Source organism: Glandiceps talaboti, chromosome 3 (assembly GCF_964340395.1).
Source record: "Glandiceps talaboti chromosome 3, keGlaTala1.1, whole genome shotgun sequence".
Lineage (NCBI taxonomy): Eukaryota > Metazoa > Hemichordata > Enteropneusta > Spengelidae > Glandiceps > Glandiceps talaboti.
This window is the reverse complement of record NC_135551.1, coordinates 4,869,463-4,887,498: the sequence shown is the minus strand read 5'-3', so window position 1 is coordinate 4,887,498 and position 18,036 is coordinate 4,869,463. Positions and strand designations below refer to the sequence as shown.

The window sequence follows — 18,036 nt, the reverse complement described above, 5'->3', positions numbered from 1 at the left end:
ACACAAAAACACGATTATACGCTAAGTGAAATTGTTTTCATATCAGTAGCATTCGTACATTATCAATATCGACAAATGCAAAAACATTTAAAGGAGAAACATTACATGGACATAAGCCCTTAGGATATATGCCTTAATATTATATTGTAAGTTAAAATGTTCACCATTCAATATAGCCATATACTAATGTACTGAGAGTAAAAGACGATATTCAAGTGCTCTGTGGCTTGAAATAATGTTCATGGTTTGAAATTGTGTACCTCGAATGGGTTCCGACATGTCCTTATTTTTTTTAAAAGGTGCTCACCATGAGAGTGCTCACCCATAATCAAGATTGAAGTGGACGGCCCTGCTAGCCAAATATTTCCAAGTATTGGGCAAATTGTCGTCACGCAACACAGATCTGGGCGTACTCATGTGACCCAGGGTCACATATTCATATATTCATCATACACATACATCACATCAAAAGCAGGATTTATGTAACGTGTTAAATCGTAATTAGAACACCATGCCAACCAACATTTCTACCACATAAACAAAATTGAAATTGCACATTCATGTGTTTGTTGGATATTATGATTTTAATTGAATATGAAGACCTTCATGAACACCCATCACCAATAAATTGCCCAATAAATATAAATATTGAAGCAATACAATCATACATTTGAAATAAGAATTATGACATGTGGTAAATATAGATTACCAAGCCAAAATGAGCATCTTAAATTGAATATTGACATAATGCCACAACCATTTAAATATTCATAATCTTGGCGAATATAAGTCATGTCATCAAATTAAAGTTCAAATATTGAGTTTATCTTATCTCCAATACCATAGACAAATCTTCAAATCTCATAAAGTAAAGTACATCAAATACTAATGATTCAAATTACAAGACAATAAATGACAAATTCAACGAAATGATGAAATGAAATATAATTAAATATGTTTGTTTGACGAGATATCATATTCTTGATTCATTTTGTACATCCTTTTTAGCTAGTTGTCACAGCTAGAAATAAAAAAAAATAATGACATAAATAATATTCCAGTTTAATAACTACTGTCAACAAAATATGATGCCAGCAATGGATGTAAACACAGTTAGACGTCTTTATTTCTAAAAATTTCACAAATAAGTTTTTTTTAAATATAGCCCCACAAATACAGTGACTCACATGTACATACGCGCATACATACATACATACATACATACATACATACATACATACATACATACATACATACACCTACCCACCCACCCACCCATCCATCCATCCATCCAGCCATACATACATACATACATACATACATACATACATACATACATACATTATCTTACCTGGATGTCTTCTTGAGTGGGCCATGGGTAATGAAAGTGCTTGTAGATGGAGAGGTATCTGCATCCATTATCTCAGCTGTTCTTCGCTTACGATCAATGCATCCCTTGAACAAAAATTCCATGTTAACATATCAGTAAGGAATATGAATCACAGACTCATCAAAGCATTTTCTAAACTGATCAGTAGAAATAAACAGCCCTACTAGATACAAAAATACATACCCTCTAGAGTATATAAAGTTTGGCAGTCACTTAAATACTTCCCTAATGTAAATCAAAGTAAAAGAATTGAACTTCTTTCCAGATTAATTCATGAAGAACAATGCGACATGTAATTTCGACGTATCATCTAGGACTAATTTAGAGAATCACACAACTTCACAATAGGTCATTCCAGACTACAAACAGGATATTGAGACTACAACTTCTTCGCCCAAATTGAGGGGTATCACCTCATAGTACCGTTTCTTTAGAGCTTTGTCCCTTGGTATTTTGTAGAAGTGTAAACCAGGGATGTTTTTCGTATGGTTCAGACATCGAGGAAAGCAGCAGTGCTCTTTGATTAAACAAAAAACCTATACCATGTATAGCCCCACGATACACACATACAGGAAGTAGAGCGCCACCATGGCAAATTTCGGAAAGGCCTATTAATTAAAACTGATAGTCATATCAACTGGACGACAACCGAATTATCTCACACAATTCAAATAATTAGAGTCCGGCCAAGCATGTCACAAACTGGACAAAGTTACTTGTATCGTTAATCTCCGTTATGCACATATGTATAGCTTAGTGACTGATAACGCAGATCACATTAAAGACTTTATTTCTCAATTCCAACATACCTCATAACAACGGGTTCCAACCTCGTCCTTCTTGCACACATGGACCTTGCAGTGAATATACAGGGTTACTTCCTCACCATCTTCTACATCATAACGATTGACTACGTCATAAGCGTCCCATGTGTAATGCTTTGTCAGTGAATCAGCTATATACTCGTCGACGTCACTTTGAATACACCTGTCAATCAGAACATTAAACAAAATGAAGCCTAACATCAAATTTCCTTAATATTACCAAAAATAGCATAAGAAATCAAAGGCTGGGTGAAAGTAAGATTATAGACAGACTGATTATTAAACATTCAGATAAAGAAAAAGTTATAAAGACTTCATTTAAGCAAATGCAATAAAGCTGGTTTTGGAAGATGCATGTTATAGACTGGGGAAAGATTGTGTAAACACATTTGGGAGCTTCATGCCTTTTAAAGAAATTACCAAGGTACTCTTTCGGCCAAATTTGCTTATTGGCAGAGAGGTTGCATGATGAGAGAATGGTGAAAATTGCTTTCATCATTAGCATTGTACTAATGAACTGTTATTGTACATGTAGTACATTATTATAACACAGTACACGTTTCTGAGTGTATCCTTTAGTAAACTGACAGTGTCTACTGTGAATCTATCAAGCAATCCCGACCAAAATGAAAGGATATACATGGTCAGATGAATCCGAATACATTCACACCAACTTACCCATTAATAATCATGTCATACTTGACGACATTAGCATTGGGATCATCGCTTTCTGAAGCATAGCAATCCTCGGTGAACAACTCCAATGTAGGGTCATTCAAATCAACTTGTATACCAAAATAGATCAATACACCATCACAGATCATGAGAGGAAATGCATCTTCATTAAACAGAATCAGGAAATTATCAGATGTGTAGAGAGATGCAGTGATGTTGAATGTACCGAATCCTTTCAGGGTGACCAGCACGCAACTGATAAAGAAGAAAATACATTAAGTATAAATTAAAATTGAAAAAAAAATCAGCAACTGAATCCGTGAAGTTTGCAGTGCAACAGTTACAATTGCATAAAACGTAAATAGTCAATAAAACGATTTTGATTGGCCAATGTTAAGTGTTGTATCATATCCACCAATGAACCCTTGAAATACTCTATGTATATAAATGCCTTAGTACTTAATATAAGTATACTGTGTTTGTGACTTAAGCATGCAATACAACATATGTTGTTATATTGTTTGGGTATATCCCTGTATTTATATGTGAATTATGTACATGTGACAATAATGTTACAATAATAAGTGTGCAACAGATACATAGTTTTGTACACAATGCATAACACTTGAATTCAATGTATATACTCTTACCATGGATTGGTAATGATCTTTATTGGGGCAATGGTGTACTCAGTCTCATAACAACATTCCAATTCAAAGATCTCTGTTCCTCGCTCAGAATGTATTATGTTTGTGTAAGTAATACGGCTGCCTTCGGGATGTTCCTGATAAAACATAGAATATACACACAAGTTCAAACATTCTGCAATGACATGTCCGCAAACGGGCATATGATGAGCAAATTAATAGTCTCCAACAATTAGGGTACAAAGTACAAGATGTCAATCAACATAAACGTGCAGCGTGGCCCAATTGGATTTCGAAAAAAACGATCTGTACTAATCGTAGGGTACGTTTGTGCATGATACAGGCATTCAAATTTCTGTGGGACAATTTTTGCCTTGAGTTGAGGATATTTATGTGATCATGTCATTTATAACTTGTCATTGTCAATATATAATATCGCATACATTTATATTAACGACAGAAAATATTGCCATGGCCATATCGAAATAAAATGACAGTTATCGAATCAAATCTGACGACTCGGCGCCTATTAGAATCCTTACTGATTAATAAGGCCTAGTTTTGCACTACCGTCCCTAAACTTTTTTACGTATTCGAGAAAAAAAACAAAATAGCGAAAATTGTGAAGTCTCGCAAGATATAGTGGAAGCGAAAACTGGCAACTTAAAAAGACAATATAAAAACTGTTCTTCCAAACTGTAATAGCTGTACATCTGAGAAGGAAACAATAACAAAGAGACCACATGGAAAACAACGGAAAACATAACTACCTAAATTGAATACTCACAATGAAAAAATATATATATATAAATTAAAATAAAAAAACATACCTATCCCACCTACTCTAACATTGAGCGTACTCAGAACCATACAATTTAATTTTAGGCGTCAACACCTGAAAAAACATTATCTCGATTTGTAAGACCAAAGTACACATCCTATACTCACGGCAGACGTTGTACCACATTCATTTAAACCAGTAACAAATGCATAGTACTCTTTCCCACCAATGTAGCGTCCTTTTCCAACACAGTTGTCGTCATTCAAATGGTATTTCCCAGGACCAGTTTGTTGCAAGGGGAATAATTCATGTAGCCAGTTCACTGCCACACTGACGACCATTCTGTCAGCCTCGCAAGTGATGTTTTTATTGAAAGCTGCCAGAAAGAAACAAATTATACAAATAAAGATAAACATTTCTCGTTCCTCCAGACTTCATGGCGTTTATATAAAGGTACTCTTATATTGTATCTTCACTCAGACAATTATACCAAACACTAAACACTACAGACAGTTCTTGTCGGGGAGAGTAGATGCGAGAACATACCTTGGCATTCCAATTCGCACTTTTCTTTGCTGATATATCTATTGTTGTTGCCTTCACACCCACCATACTCAAACTTCTTGCACGTGTTATCCCTTGGGTCAAAATACCACATAATGTCGTACCCATCACATGGTCCTTTATCGGGGTCAAGGCAGCATGAGTCAGCTGAGAGAAAACATAAACGCAAGTGTTATATTAATAAAGTTCGCATTTTATAACTATTAATAGATTATCTTTCTATTACTGGCTCATTACTGCCACTAAATAAATCCTTGATATCAAATAAAAACTGAACGATGTAAAGTTATATGCCTGGTCATGTATGTTGTTATTTTAATACAGCAAATATCCTGTATCAACGGAAGGTCATACATTGACGTTAAATCGATGTGAGTCCTTCAATAGTTTCATCATATAAATATTATTTCTTAGCCTTGAGCCTAAAATATCACTTTAAAGACAAAACTGTTATATATTTAACGTCCGATCTTTGATCCTTCATGGACATCAAGTCTGTAGCAGTCGATATTTTCAATGGTGTGATCTTTTTTCCCCAGATGGGGGGACAACACTAAATGATGTTATAACATAGGTTGCAATTTACCTCCACAATGCATGATACATTTTTCTTTGCTATAAAAATTGTTCGCGTTTCCACCACATCCACTGAATTTAAATGTCTTGCATACTCCCTCAAAACAATCATAGTACCACTTTTCCTCACTTCCTGAACAGTCGCCAAAGTCGGGAGGCAGGCAGCAAGTGTCTTGCTCTTCACGTTTCAAAAATTAAGAAATATTGTTTTTTTTTAGGAATGTGTTGTAACAATAAACTAGCCTACACACTTTCTATCTCAGGACCCCAATCTCAATGATACAGTTAAGATCACAAACACAGTACTATACTTTATGACCTGTAAGTTCATCATAATAAGGCGTCGATAGCATTAACAACGTTTTTATCTTAATTAACTACCACTACTATTCCAAGAAGTATATTTAAATCTTTCCTAACCCCCCCCCCCACCCCCCTAAAATAATAAAATAAAATGTCAAATTTATGTAATTGTAAATACTATCAGTCACTTCATTTATAGATTGTATACTATTTTGCTTTACGGAAGTAGAATAGCAGTTAAACTTTTGGTTCGATGGGGATTTTGAGTGAGATAACAAAGATGCAAGGAGATTCTTGGAAACAGAAGACAATGAACCCTTTTCAATTCACTCGTTATCAATTATCTAGGGACAGGAGCAGTACAGCAATAACGAATTGAATGCAACTTTCATTTTGAATTAGAACACATGATCATAATATTAGGGCGCAACAACTCGCACCCCCCCCCCTCCCCCAGTGCCCCACAGGACCGGGTCTAAGGGGAAGACTTGCTGCCAACTAATCTACTACTAACCCACTGTGCACTTGTTTAATAAATAATACTAAAACTAATGTAACATCAAATCTAAATACGAAGTTGGAAAACAAATTACCGTTATATACAAGCGGTTGCAAGTATTTCTACGGTGGTATATGAAGAAGTTGAGGATTTGGCATTCAATTAAGTTATTTTCACTTCAAATACATGTAACAACATTATGAGCAAATCATATTTTGAATACCAGTACAAGGAGATATATGGCTTACTCTTTCATGAAAATAGCACTTTCTCATTAATTAGACAACAGAAAAAACACTGAAATATGTATACCCTCTACTCGAGCACCCGCCCTCTCAATGTGACGATGTCCTTTATCATCATGTATGTAATAGTTATACTTATATGGGGCTGTACTTTCCTTCTACCAATAGCAAACGGTTTGTATTATATCTCTACAAATAAACGACAATCCCTACTTACCACTGCCGCAGTCACTCTCATCTCGTCCATCATTACAGTCCCATTCACCATCACATTCATGCGATATTGGTACACAGTATCCATCTCCACAGTCCAATAAATCACCACTGCAAGCTATCAAACACGAAAGGTTATGTCGGCATATTTTAAATTAGTGTATCTAATATAAGGTACAAACATAATCTCACTTCAGAACATTGTTTCAGGCTTTATAATACTGATTTTATTTATACTGAGTTATTTTGTGACACTGCACCAGTAAATTGTCACACAATACTTGCGCAGGTAAGATTAAAACAAATTATGAAATATATATTGCTGTGTATGCTACATCTCGCGATTTTTATTTTTTTGATTTCTATAACTAAGTGGTGATGATTATGTTATGGACTGATATTTTCCAATGGACAATACAAAGAATTGTACCACCAAAGAAAATAAAGTGATGGTAGTAGTTATGGTGGTGGTGGTGGTGGTGGTGGTGGTGGTAATGGCGATGCTGTCGACAGTGTAGTAGTAGTAGTAGTAGTAGTAGTAGTAGTAGTAGTAGTAGTAGTAGCAGCAGCAGTAATAATATGCGTCACTCAAATATATTTAATGTTTCGATGCATGATATTGTATTGAACAACATTTAACTACTCACTGCAATCCTTTTCATCACTTCTATCCGTGCAATGTGGGTAGCCATCACAATGGAAATCAGCAGAAATACACATACCATTATCACAAAGGAACTCCGAATCAGCTTGACAATCTATACAATATAAATAAAGCCTAATAATAATTTCATTTAAGACAACAGAACAGTCAGTTTTGTGAGTTTTATTTATAATACAGCTATCAATACTGATAGCTTTGTATGCTATCATATACAGTATTGTGTGTGTGTGTGTGTGTGTGAGCGCGTTTGCGTTGGCATTCATGCATTATAGACAATCTAGACAATCGTTAATCAGACAAAGTTTAATTGATTATGGGACATACGGAAATTACCCTGTATTGCTAATTTATGGTCTATGGAGATTCTCCCCATCTACTTTCTACAACTATTCACTTTTGATTTTTTCAAATTGTAAAGTTGATTGTGGATGACCACTGTTTAACAATCGGTAAAGGTTTTTCTGTTGTTGTATAGGCTTCATCCTGGTTTTTGAAGTTGTAGTTTTTGTGAGTACATAAATATCCCCCTCCCTATTAGAAACATGATTACTTACTAGCTGTTATATGTAAAGCTAGACTTTCTGCACTAGTCTTGTTTAATAAATAATACTAAAAGTAATTTAACATCAAATCTAAATACCAAACTAGAAAAAAAAGTTAAGTATTTATACGGTGTTATATGAATAAGTCATTGATTTGGCATTCAATTATATTATTTCCACTTCAAAAAACATGTTATAACGTTATGAGCAAAACTAACATCACCATATTTTGAATACCAGTACAAGGAGATATATGGCTTACGCTTTCATGAAAATAGCACTTTCTCATTAATTAGACAACAGAAAAAACACTGCAATATGTATACCCTCTACTCTAGCACATGTCCTTTCAATGTGACGATGTCCTTTATGTAATAATTATATTAATATGGGGCTATACTTTCCTTCTACAAATAAACTATAATCTCTACTTACCACTGCCGCAGTCACTTTCATCTCGTCCATCATTACAGTCCCATTCCCCATCACATTCATACGATATTGGTACACAGTACCCATCTCCACAGTCCATTAAATCACCACTGCAAGCTATCAAACAAGAAAGGTTATGTCGGCATGTTTTTAATGAGTGTATTTAATATAAGGTACAAACATAATCTCACTTCAGAACATTGTTTCAGGCTTTACAATACTGATTTTATTTGCAAGTTATTTCGTGACATTGCACCAGTAAATTGCCACACAATACTTGCGCAGGTAAGATTAAAAGAAATTATGAAATATATATAGATGTGTATGCTATATCTCGCGATTTCTTTTTATTTGATTCCTATAAGTTAGTGGTGATGATTATGTTATGGACTGATATTTTCCAATGGACAATACAAAGAATTGTACCACCAAAGGAAATAAAGTGATGGTAGTAGTTATATGGCGGCGGTGTTGGTGATGGCAATGCTGTTGACAGTGTAGTAGTAGTAGTAGTAGTAGTAGTAGTAGTAGTAGTGATAGTAGTAGTAGAAGCAGCAGCAGCAGTAGTAGTAGTAGTAGTAGTAGTAGTAGTAGTAGTAGTAGTAGTAGTAGTAGTAGTAGCAGCAGCAGCAGCAGTAGTAACAATATGCGTCACTCAAATATATTTAATGTTTCGATGCATGATATTGTAATAAACAACATTTAACTACTCACTGCAATCCTTTTCATCACTTCTATCCGTGCAATGTGGGTAGCCATCACAATGGAAATCAGCAGAAATACACATACCATTATCACAAAGGAACTCCGAATCAGCTTGACAATCTATAAAATATAAATAAAGCCTTAATAATAAATTTGATTTAAGACAACAGAAGTCAGTTTTGTGAGTTTTATTTGATAAACATTTTTTTCTTTGAATATAAGCCAAATATGTCTTAAGGAGGTATGTATGTATGTAGGTATGTACGTACGTACGTACGTACGTACGTATGTATGTATGTATGTATGTATGTATGTATGTATGTATTTATGTATGTATGTATGTATGTGTGCGTGCGTTTGCGTTGGCATTCACACATTATAGGCAATCTAGACAATCGTTAATCAGACAAAGTTTAATTGAGTACGGAACATATGGAAATCACCCTTTTTGCTAATTTATGGTCTATGGTGAGTCTCCCCCTACTATTTTATACAACTATTCAGTTTTAATTAATGTATGAGTATCCGTTTCATGTTCTTACACTTTTCAGACAAAATCCTTCCCTACATGACATTATGCCCACATACACATTAATATTCATCTCACAGGTGTGTATTCAAACCTTGATGTCAATAGCTATATAGGCATAAATGATTTTATCCTTCATATAGCATTGTCCGTCCTTCCTGGTACCCATTTATACCACTTAACCATTCGACCCCACGGCCCAAAGAAGAATCACATAAGCCATCTTTCAAATTGTAAAGTTGGGTTGGATGACCATTGTTTAACAATCAGGAAAGGTTTTTCTATTGTTGTAAAGGCTTCATCCTGTTTTTCCATGTTTTAGTTTTATGAGTACACAAATATCCCCCTCCCCATTAGAAACACGATTACTTACTATCTGTTACATGTGTTAAGCTATACTAAGTTATACCTGGCACGGCTTTCATGGCGGGTGTTAGTCCATGACCCCGGTGGTACGACAGTCCCTCGATGCGCGAGTACCAATGCTTGTTAGCGAAATTTCAAATGTACCCCTTTTCCCGGAATATTTCAATGAAAAAAATCTCCCTTATTTTAGTGAATCTGGGAGAAAATCACTGCAAAAAAACCCTCCTTATTTACGAAATCTTGGAGGATTTACCTTGAAGGACACCTAATCTATACACTGTGTGTACGGTGTTTGCCCTAATGTGTGAATACTATATTGCTTACCATAGCAAGTGTGCTGACTTTTGGTGATAAATTTAGGGGTGGGCATAGAGTCACACGCTGATCTTTCATTGACAATGAACGATTCTGACCTTCGTCGGGAGGTTTCTTCCGAGAGAGAATAAGAAAAGGGCATCCTACCCTTATTCTCGGAAGGTGATCTGAAAAGGTACCCCCTTTTTACGATTCCACGGACCTAGATGACCGACGAAAAACACCCCTTTTTCCGTGAAATTAAACAAAAACGTACCCGCTTCGTTTGGTACTGCCACCACCGAGTCTATGACTCAAATCGGCTGTTGTCACTTGCCCCCCCCCCCCCACACACACACACACACACCACCACCACCACATCGTACACTACAGCCATATATAAGAAGGGTTATTACTATATGCCTCATATTTCGAGCACCACGCGTTACATTGTTTTCAGTGGAGAGAGTGATGATGATAACCAAATATCAAAACATAATATATAAACTATAGTAACATTGTTATTAGAATTCATTTTTATACAATGAATGTGTATGTTTACTTTCAAAAGAAGGAAGAATTTGTGATAGTTGTGATAGTTGCAGGTTCAATATCTCGAACTTCTCTTACCGCTAAAGCATCCTATGGTATCACTAAAATCACTGCAATGATTTTCCCACCAATAATAGTTCTCATGACAACGATAATAGTCAAATCCATATTTATGTCGATATCTATAATCATACCAATTTCCATATCCATAGCCATATTCATAACCATATTCATATTCATATCCATAGCCATAATTATTATATCTATACCATAACTTAGCACAGACACCATTTTTACAGAGAAAATCTTCATGAGAATTGCATTCTGAAATTCGAAAATGAAATCACAATGCCGAATGAGGGGAGAAGTAATCTATTATCAGATCCCAAATGAATATATTTTTAATAAATTTAATGAATATATGTATATCGTGTACGTGTTATCCAATCATTCTATAAATAATGGCACAGTTGTGTCAGGCGTTCCCGTCTTGTGAGTGTCATTTTGGTAGTCTTCTTAAATAAATTATACATTATTCATTATTCAAACATACTGTAATAATATTTTGTATCGATGGATGCATTAAACCTCCATTTAACAATTATTTTGTCAATCAATTTATTCACTAAAATCTGTTTGAATACCGCTAATTAGACACCGTACATATTAATATATAGGTGGATGGTATCCATGTGTACTACAGTAAGAGGTTCAAACTGTGATTGCATTTGGGCGTTGATTTTTGGTTGTAGACCCAAAGATAAATTGGATTTATAGCACCAAACTATGTGTAGATAAAACGTAAGAAAAAAACGCGCAAGCGACTGTCGACAGTCTATCCTAGATCATGTGTTAAAGATTGCTATTATATCTCATAACTTACTGCAATTCTTTTCGTCGCTGAGGTCATAACATTGAGGATATCCATTACATCTATCCCACTGATTGATGCAGACACCGTTGTCACATTGAAATTCATCGGGTCCACAACCTAAATATAGTATATTATAGAGACCTGGTAAGGGTCTGAGATGATATATACATGATTTATGCATACATACATACATACATACATACATACATACATACATACATACAATATAACATGACGGTGAACAACCCAATTTGAACAATTTTATATCTTCTTGTCTTAATTAGTCTTAATTTTATGAGAATTTGAAATAAAGTAATGTCCTCCTACTGCCGCAGTTTTCATCGCTACCGTCTCTGCAATGGTCATGTTCGTCACAGACAGCTGCTTGTGGTATACATCGGTGGTTGTTACACACAAAACTCTCATCTGTACAAACTGTAAATAATATATGCCCATTACAATAAGTACAAATCCATTCGTGGTATATGGTCTTGTCCATTCCACACTATTCGATTTAAATGTCCATCTGCTTATTACCTCAATTTAAGATTTTTTTATACCCTTCTTTATATATGTCCTACTCTGGTAATTTTTGTATAATACTGCATGTCGTATAACATTGGTGGAATGAGATGAAACTTTGGAGAAAGACTGCCGATGAGATATAGAAAACTTAATAATGTAGAATTTGGTGGAGATTAACATCCAGAATTTAGTCAACATTTTTAGTAAAACCATGGCATTATACTTGTGTCGGCCTTTCGTTGATCAGTGTTTTTATGGTGCGGGCTTTACCAAATACCCCAATATTTATTAGTGGCTATGCATTGACCTAGGATTTCCAGAGGTCATTTTAAGGCAATACAGTATATATCTTCTGTCCGAAATCTGGATGTATAGAGCAAATTTGTTAGGCACAGATACGAAATAGATGTTGTATACTTGCATGGAATTCATAACAAAGGTATATAAACAATCCAGTAGATACATACCACAACCCTTTTCATCGGAATTATCGCCACAGTTATTATATCCATTACACACATCATTGCCATAAATACACACACCATTATCACAGGGAAAAGTATCTTCATAACACTCTGAATACAATAGAAAGAGTCGTTGTCCATGGTTTATTCATATTAACGCGTTTTGTATTAGTCACGATTTTTGTTACTATAGCTAGGTCACATCTAGGTCACATCACGTATGCTCAACATAACATAATAAAAATGGTACATATATTGATAATACAAAATACCCTGTCTGTTATTTCAATAAATGTTATGATCACATTAATTGTTAAGTTGCATGAATGATTTTGTGTGGTCATGCAATATCTTGAGAATGCATTATTCATGTTTTAGATAATTTGGTAAACAATTTGGTGATACCAAAGCGCACCTATTCCGTAACAGCAGTTCAGACAAAATATACTTAACTTTGTCAATATGCAATGTGAAACATATAGATCGTTTAATTTAGCACTAATATGCAAATAGCAAAATCTCAATAACCGATGCGAACTACTTACCGCAACCGATTTCATCAGACACGTCATCCTCACCACAGTTTGGTTCTTGATTACACACTTGCCAGGACCATATACATATACCATTGTCACATAGGAATTTGTCATCTGATTCCTCGCAATCTATGAAATGAAAACTGCTGTCAACTGTTCCTCTTAATGTATTATAGTCGTAGCTTTATAAATGTAATGTACTCACACACAAGAAAATGGAATAAATTATTTTTTTAAGCATATACATATGAATATAAGTTTATCTGTACGATAACAGTACAGTATAGCTCAGTACAGTAAAGTACAGTACATTATATATGTGCAATCCAGAGACAATCCCAATTTAAAACAAGGACAGATATATAACAAAGTGACAGTTATAACTAGTTTTTCCTGACGCAGTGAGTAAGAAGCGCGCTTTTTGCCTATATTAATGTGGGCGTTGTAATACTTAATATAGTTTATATTGATTGACTTACTGTCACAGTTTATTTCATCACTGCCGTCTTGGCACTCCACGTATCCATTACATCTATCACCACCCCACACACATTGACCACTACTACATTGGAACTCGTCATACTCTGTACAGTTACCATACTCTGAAACAAAACAAAGCCATGCATGTGGAAAAATAAAGATATGTAAAATGCGGCATGTAAAGCGCCATAGTCACGTGATCACTCACTGCATATCATTCAATCAACTAGCACTTTTATTAACTTTATCCGAGTGAAATGTATTTTGTAGTATGTATTAAGAAAACGTTTCACTTGCACATTTTGTCAACTTTTATTTTAGAATTCTTAACACTATCCCAATATTCAAAACATGCTGTCATGGAACAATATTTTATATTACTAAGGCAAGTTTGTCCCTTTGTTTTAAAAATATATCAAATTCACTTTTGAAATGTTGCTATTATCGGATGAATGACGAGAAAACTGTCTGTTGAGCTATCCCTGTGTTCTCGTTTGATCAGGTACCTCCAAATAAAGAGTAGATGCCATTGTGAGAGATCGTATGCATGTGAAATCCACATCCATTTGCAAAGTAATCTCGTTTGGACTAGTACTTTCATTGTAGGTTGATATCACTGTAATTTTAATGCATCATTGTACCATTGTAGTGTAGGTAACTCTTTACAATTATGAGGGAATTTGAACTAGCTGGCCTTCAAATACTTTGAGAGGGGCGGGAAGGAAAGTTACGAATTTTTTAACCGTATATTGTGTACATTCCTAACTGTAGAATCGGTGGTAAGACATTAATTGCCATACAAATAGCAAAGGGAAAAAAATCAAAATTACTGAATAGAATGTAGACTCAACTTGAAACATTTTACCATTACTATATGTGGGCAGTTTTTATGCACCTGTCAAATCATTGTACAATGAAAAAAATGACCTATGTTGCCGGGTGAGCAGCTTTATTTTTTGTCTGGCCTTAAGCTTCGTATTGTGAAAGTTCTATTCTAACCAAGGATAATTAATGTAAGTACTATTATCTTACCGCAAATGGAGCCTCCGATACTCTCGTCACTCCAATCACCACAATCATTGTCGCCATCACATACCTCCCAAACATATATACAAACACCATTTCCACACAAATACTCGTCTTCTTGATCGCAGGCTGAATGGATAAGAGATTATTGAGTAACTGTAAAAGTTGGACTTTAGTCCAGTAAATTTTAATCTAAAAACAAGAGGGCTTGGATCGTTAGCCAGTGACATTAGTGAAGATATGAGAAGTTGTAAATCAGTCTTGCCCCAACGGAATCCACAACAAATGTCCCAAAACAAATCCCTGGCAGATTTGTCACAAATATGGATTATGTGGAGAATGCTACACATGAGGACTAATAGATAGATGTGTCGTCTACGAAATAATTGTTTTGTAACATATGACACATAGCTGAAGATGTACAGCTGATAATGTTTCAACTAAATAATCATCCAGTGTTGACTCCTCCCAAAACATGTTATTGCAGTTGAAAGCTTTAAAGATGACATTTTGAATTCAAACATTGTTTTCAGAAAGTTTGCAAATGATGGTAACGTTTAACATATATGTAATGCTTACCACATCCAATTTCGTCGCTCATATCGCCATGGAAACCATTATAATAACCATAATAGTAATAATTATAGTTGGAATAATACACACAGTCAGGTACATGGTCACATCTTGATTCAGATGGGAGACAATGACCATTTTCACACAGAAAAGCTTCACATCGATCACCTATTAAACATTGGTACTTTAAAATATTTTTAAGAAATACATAAAAAGCAAAATGTTTTATAGTATATATGTTGTTGTACATGTTTAAAATTGGATTAAACTTTGATATTGGGTTTCGCGTGTAAAATAGAAATATATACTATTTGTCTACTGCAATGTTTATGTGGTGTAGACCTAAGTGTGTATTTCCTTCTATTGTTATGGGGTGCAGCAAGTAAAAGAACATGAACATTATTTCTGCTAACTCCTATGTGGCAATGATCCATAGCAAAGATACAAGATCAACTTGACGTTTCTCTGAAATCGCAAGAAATTGTTGGTGTGTAAAATCATGAAATTACTCTCTCCAGAATCAACAGTTTATGAAACTGCATTTATTTCTTGGAGTGGCATTCCCTTTGTATGGCCAAACATTATAATAGTTAGATGTCGCTGTTTAGATAGGTATTACATCAATAATGTATTGCCTTGCCATTTATATTGTTCGTTTGGAAAGTGGCCGCTGTAGTGTAGTGTATAATGCAAGCAGTGTATATAGCATCTCACCACAATACAGTTCATCATACCCACAATGATTATAGCCATCACACACCATTGTATTTGGTATACATCTCCAATCACACCAGAACATATCAGGAAGAGTACAATCTGTAAGCAATACATACACTGTATATGTAATGAAATGAACTAATTATATATTATATCCCAATATTTTGGGACTTGAAGCAAATGCAGACATTGCTCCTACATTTGCAATGACAGGCCCCTTACTCCATGAATATTTACCGGATGAATGACGAAAAGGTTTTTAGAATATTATAACTACTACCCATCAAGCATAATCAGTGAAAAATATGGAAACAGATTAATGGCGGGGTGGAACAGTCTGCTTATTTTAAGCAGTGCACGAACAGTGATGTATACGTGGTTTATCACAGTTACCAGGATATATTATAATTCTGTTCAAAGAGAGTATCTTGGCCTGTGCTTTGTACAAAGTACTTTATCACTCGAAATATTAATGTGTATTTCTGTTATAGGCGAAATCACTTTCGATTAGATTCAAAGTTGTCCAACACTAGTACTGTAAACTGTTATATGAAGTAGAGAATACACTACATTGTTGTCTTATGCAGTGATAGTACATGCCTCTATATCTTGTTACGTATACATTTACGTTTACTTTTCAGTAACCATTTTTTCTGGAAACCCAAAAAATTTGTTTTAATCAACACCACATTTTAATATTGATTTGTTGTTGTGAAAAGTGTAATAGAAATAATATTAGTTTTTGTATAGTGCTTTCTCATTTCGTGCTCAAAGCGTTTTACAATTTTTACCCCTGGTATGGATCTATAGCAGCAAAATGGCCTTTTATGTTTCCTCAACTCCCTGGGGTGCATACAATCCATGTCAGCCTTTATAAGCGCATAGGATTAAAGCATTCACAGTGCAACCTCTATCCTACCAGATCCCCAATTATACAGCTGGGTTGACTGAGGCACAGTCGTGGTTCAAATCTTGAAACAAGCAGCAGCGATGGGGCTCGAACCTGCAACCTGCAGATACCAAGCCAGCCACTCTAACCATTTGCCCATCATGACTCCACAAGTGTAGTTCTCAATGGTACTTGTCAAGTATTTCTACATGGTCCTTAATTTTACCATTCTGCCCATTGTTTTAACCGTCAGGGGTATCTACATACCTTTTTATTAGTCACAACATTTATCAATTCTTTTTTAATATCATGCTAGATATATAGTTTAAATGTCTCTTTCAAGCTTACACTTTTACTGCAGTATCATTATTTAACTCACCGCAAATTATTTCATCACTCCAGTCTATGCAGTGATTATATCCATCACAAATATCGTATATACTTATACAGACACCATTATCACAAAGGAAATCTTCGTTTCCATCACAGGCTTTCGTAAATGCAAAATAGATCACATTATGAATACAACTATGAATTTTATTTTAAAGTACAGATTTTCTTGTATTTATATTTCTGTAATAAGAATTCATACAGTTCTTCAGAACTTTATTCAGGTTAGGGACTACATCAAAGGGCTATGTTGCATGCTCAACAAAATGCATAACACTTTCTGCCTGACTCCGTGTAAGTAATCGTCCCCACTACTCGAATCATCGTACTGGTACCCCCCCCCCCGACTGTCAGAATCGAGGCGTTCGTTATTGTCAAATATTGGCACATGGAGGTCAGCCATTTATTTCATATTGTTAAACCGTGCAGTTTTTTCACATAGTAAATTCAAATTCTAAAATGGGATAACTATTTACTTACGACAGCCAATTTCGTCACTGGCATCACCACATTCATTCCGTCTGTTGCATCGTTCATCACCTTGTATACATTGATCATTGTCACATAGGAAGAAATCACCAGTACAAGCTGTTGATATACAGAAGATTATGGTTCATGTATTGTGTATACTAGTGGTTATATATATATATATATATATATATATATATATATATATATATATATATATATATATATATATATATATATAATAAATAACTTTTCGATGAAAAAAGGCAATGAAATATTGATTTCTCTCCAGC

The 18,036-nt window shown here is 34.8% G+C and overlaps 1 protein-coding gene across 1 annotated transcript in view; it reads right to left on the bottom strand.

The window, feature by feature from the left end:
* Positions 1 to 835: 835 nt before the first annotated feature.
* The window catches only part of LOC144432706 (uncharacterized), a 47,949-nt gene continuing 30,748 nt past the window's right edge, over positions 836 to 18,036 (bottom strand). Inside the window, exons 19-41 of the mRNA XM_078120973.1 lie at positions 17,756 to 17,863; positions 17,265 to 17,375; positions 15,994 to 16,095; positions 15,286 to 15,447; positions 14,713 to 14,835; positions 13,680 to 13,802; positions 13,210 to 13,329; positions 12,668 to 12,775; positions 12,003 to 12,110; positions 11,685 to 11,792; positions 10,880 to 11,125; positions 9,070 to 9,180; positions 8,359 to 8,472; positions 7,365 to 7,475; positions 6,722 to 6,835; positions 5,468 to 5,635; positions 4,864 to 5,028; positions 4,485 to 4,693; positions 3,540 to 3,673; positions 2,893 to 3,144; positions 2,200 to 2,377; positions 1,352 to 1,455; positions 836 to 1,021 (exon numbers count right to left, since the gene is read on the bottom strand). Coding sequence (XP_077977099.1) covers positions 1,009 to 1,021; positions 1,352 to 1,455; positions 2,200 to 2,377; positions 2,893 to 3,144; positions 3,540 to 3,673; positions 4,485 to 4,693; positions 4,864 to 5,028; positions 5,468 to 5,635; positions 6,722 to 6,835; positions 7,365 to 7,475; positions 8,359 to 8,472; positions 9,070 to 9,180; positions 10,880 to 11,125; positions 11,685 to 11,792; positions 12,003 to 12,110; positions 12,668 to 12,775; positions 13,210 to 13,329; positions 13,680 to 13,802; positions 14,713 to 14,835; positions 15,286 to 15,447; positions 15,994 to 16,095; positions 17,265 to 17,375; positions 17,756 to 17,863 — 3,092 coding nt within the window. The 3' untranslated portion in view covers positions 836 to 1,008. The remainder of the gene's footprint in view (positions 1,022 to 1,351; positions 1,456 to 2,199; positions 2,378 to 2,892; positions 3,145 to 3,539; positions 3,674 to 4,484; positions 4,694 to 4,863; positions 5,029 to 5,467; positions 5,636 to 6,721; positions 6,836 to 7,364; positions 7,476 to 8,358; positions 8,473 to 9,069; positions 9,181 to 10,879; positions 11,126 to 11,684; positions 11,793 to 12,002; positions 12,111 to 12,667; positions 12,776 to 13,209; positions 13,330 to 13,679; positions 13,803 to 14,712; positions 14,836 to 15,285; positions 15,448 to 15,993; positions 16,096 to 17,264; positions 17,376 to 17,755; positions 17,864 to 18,036) is intronic.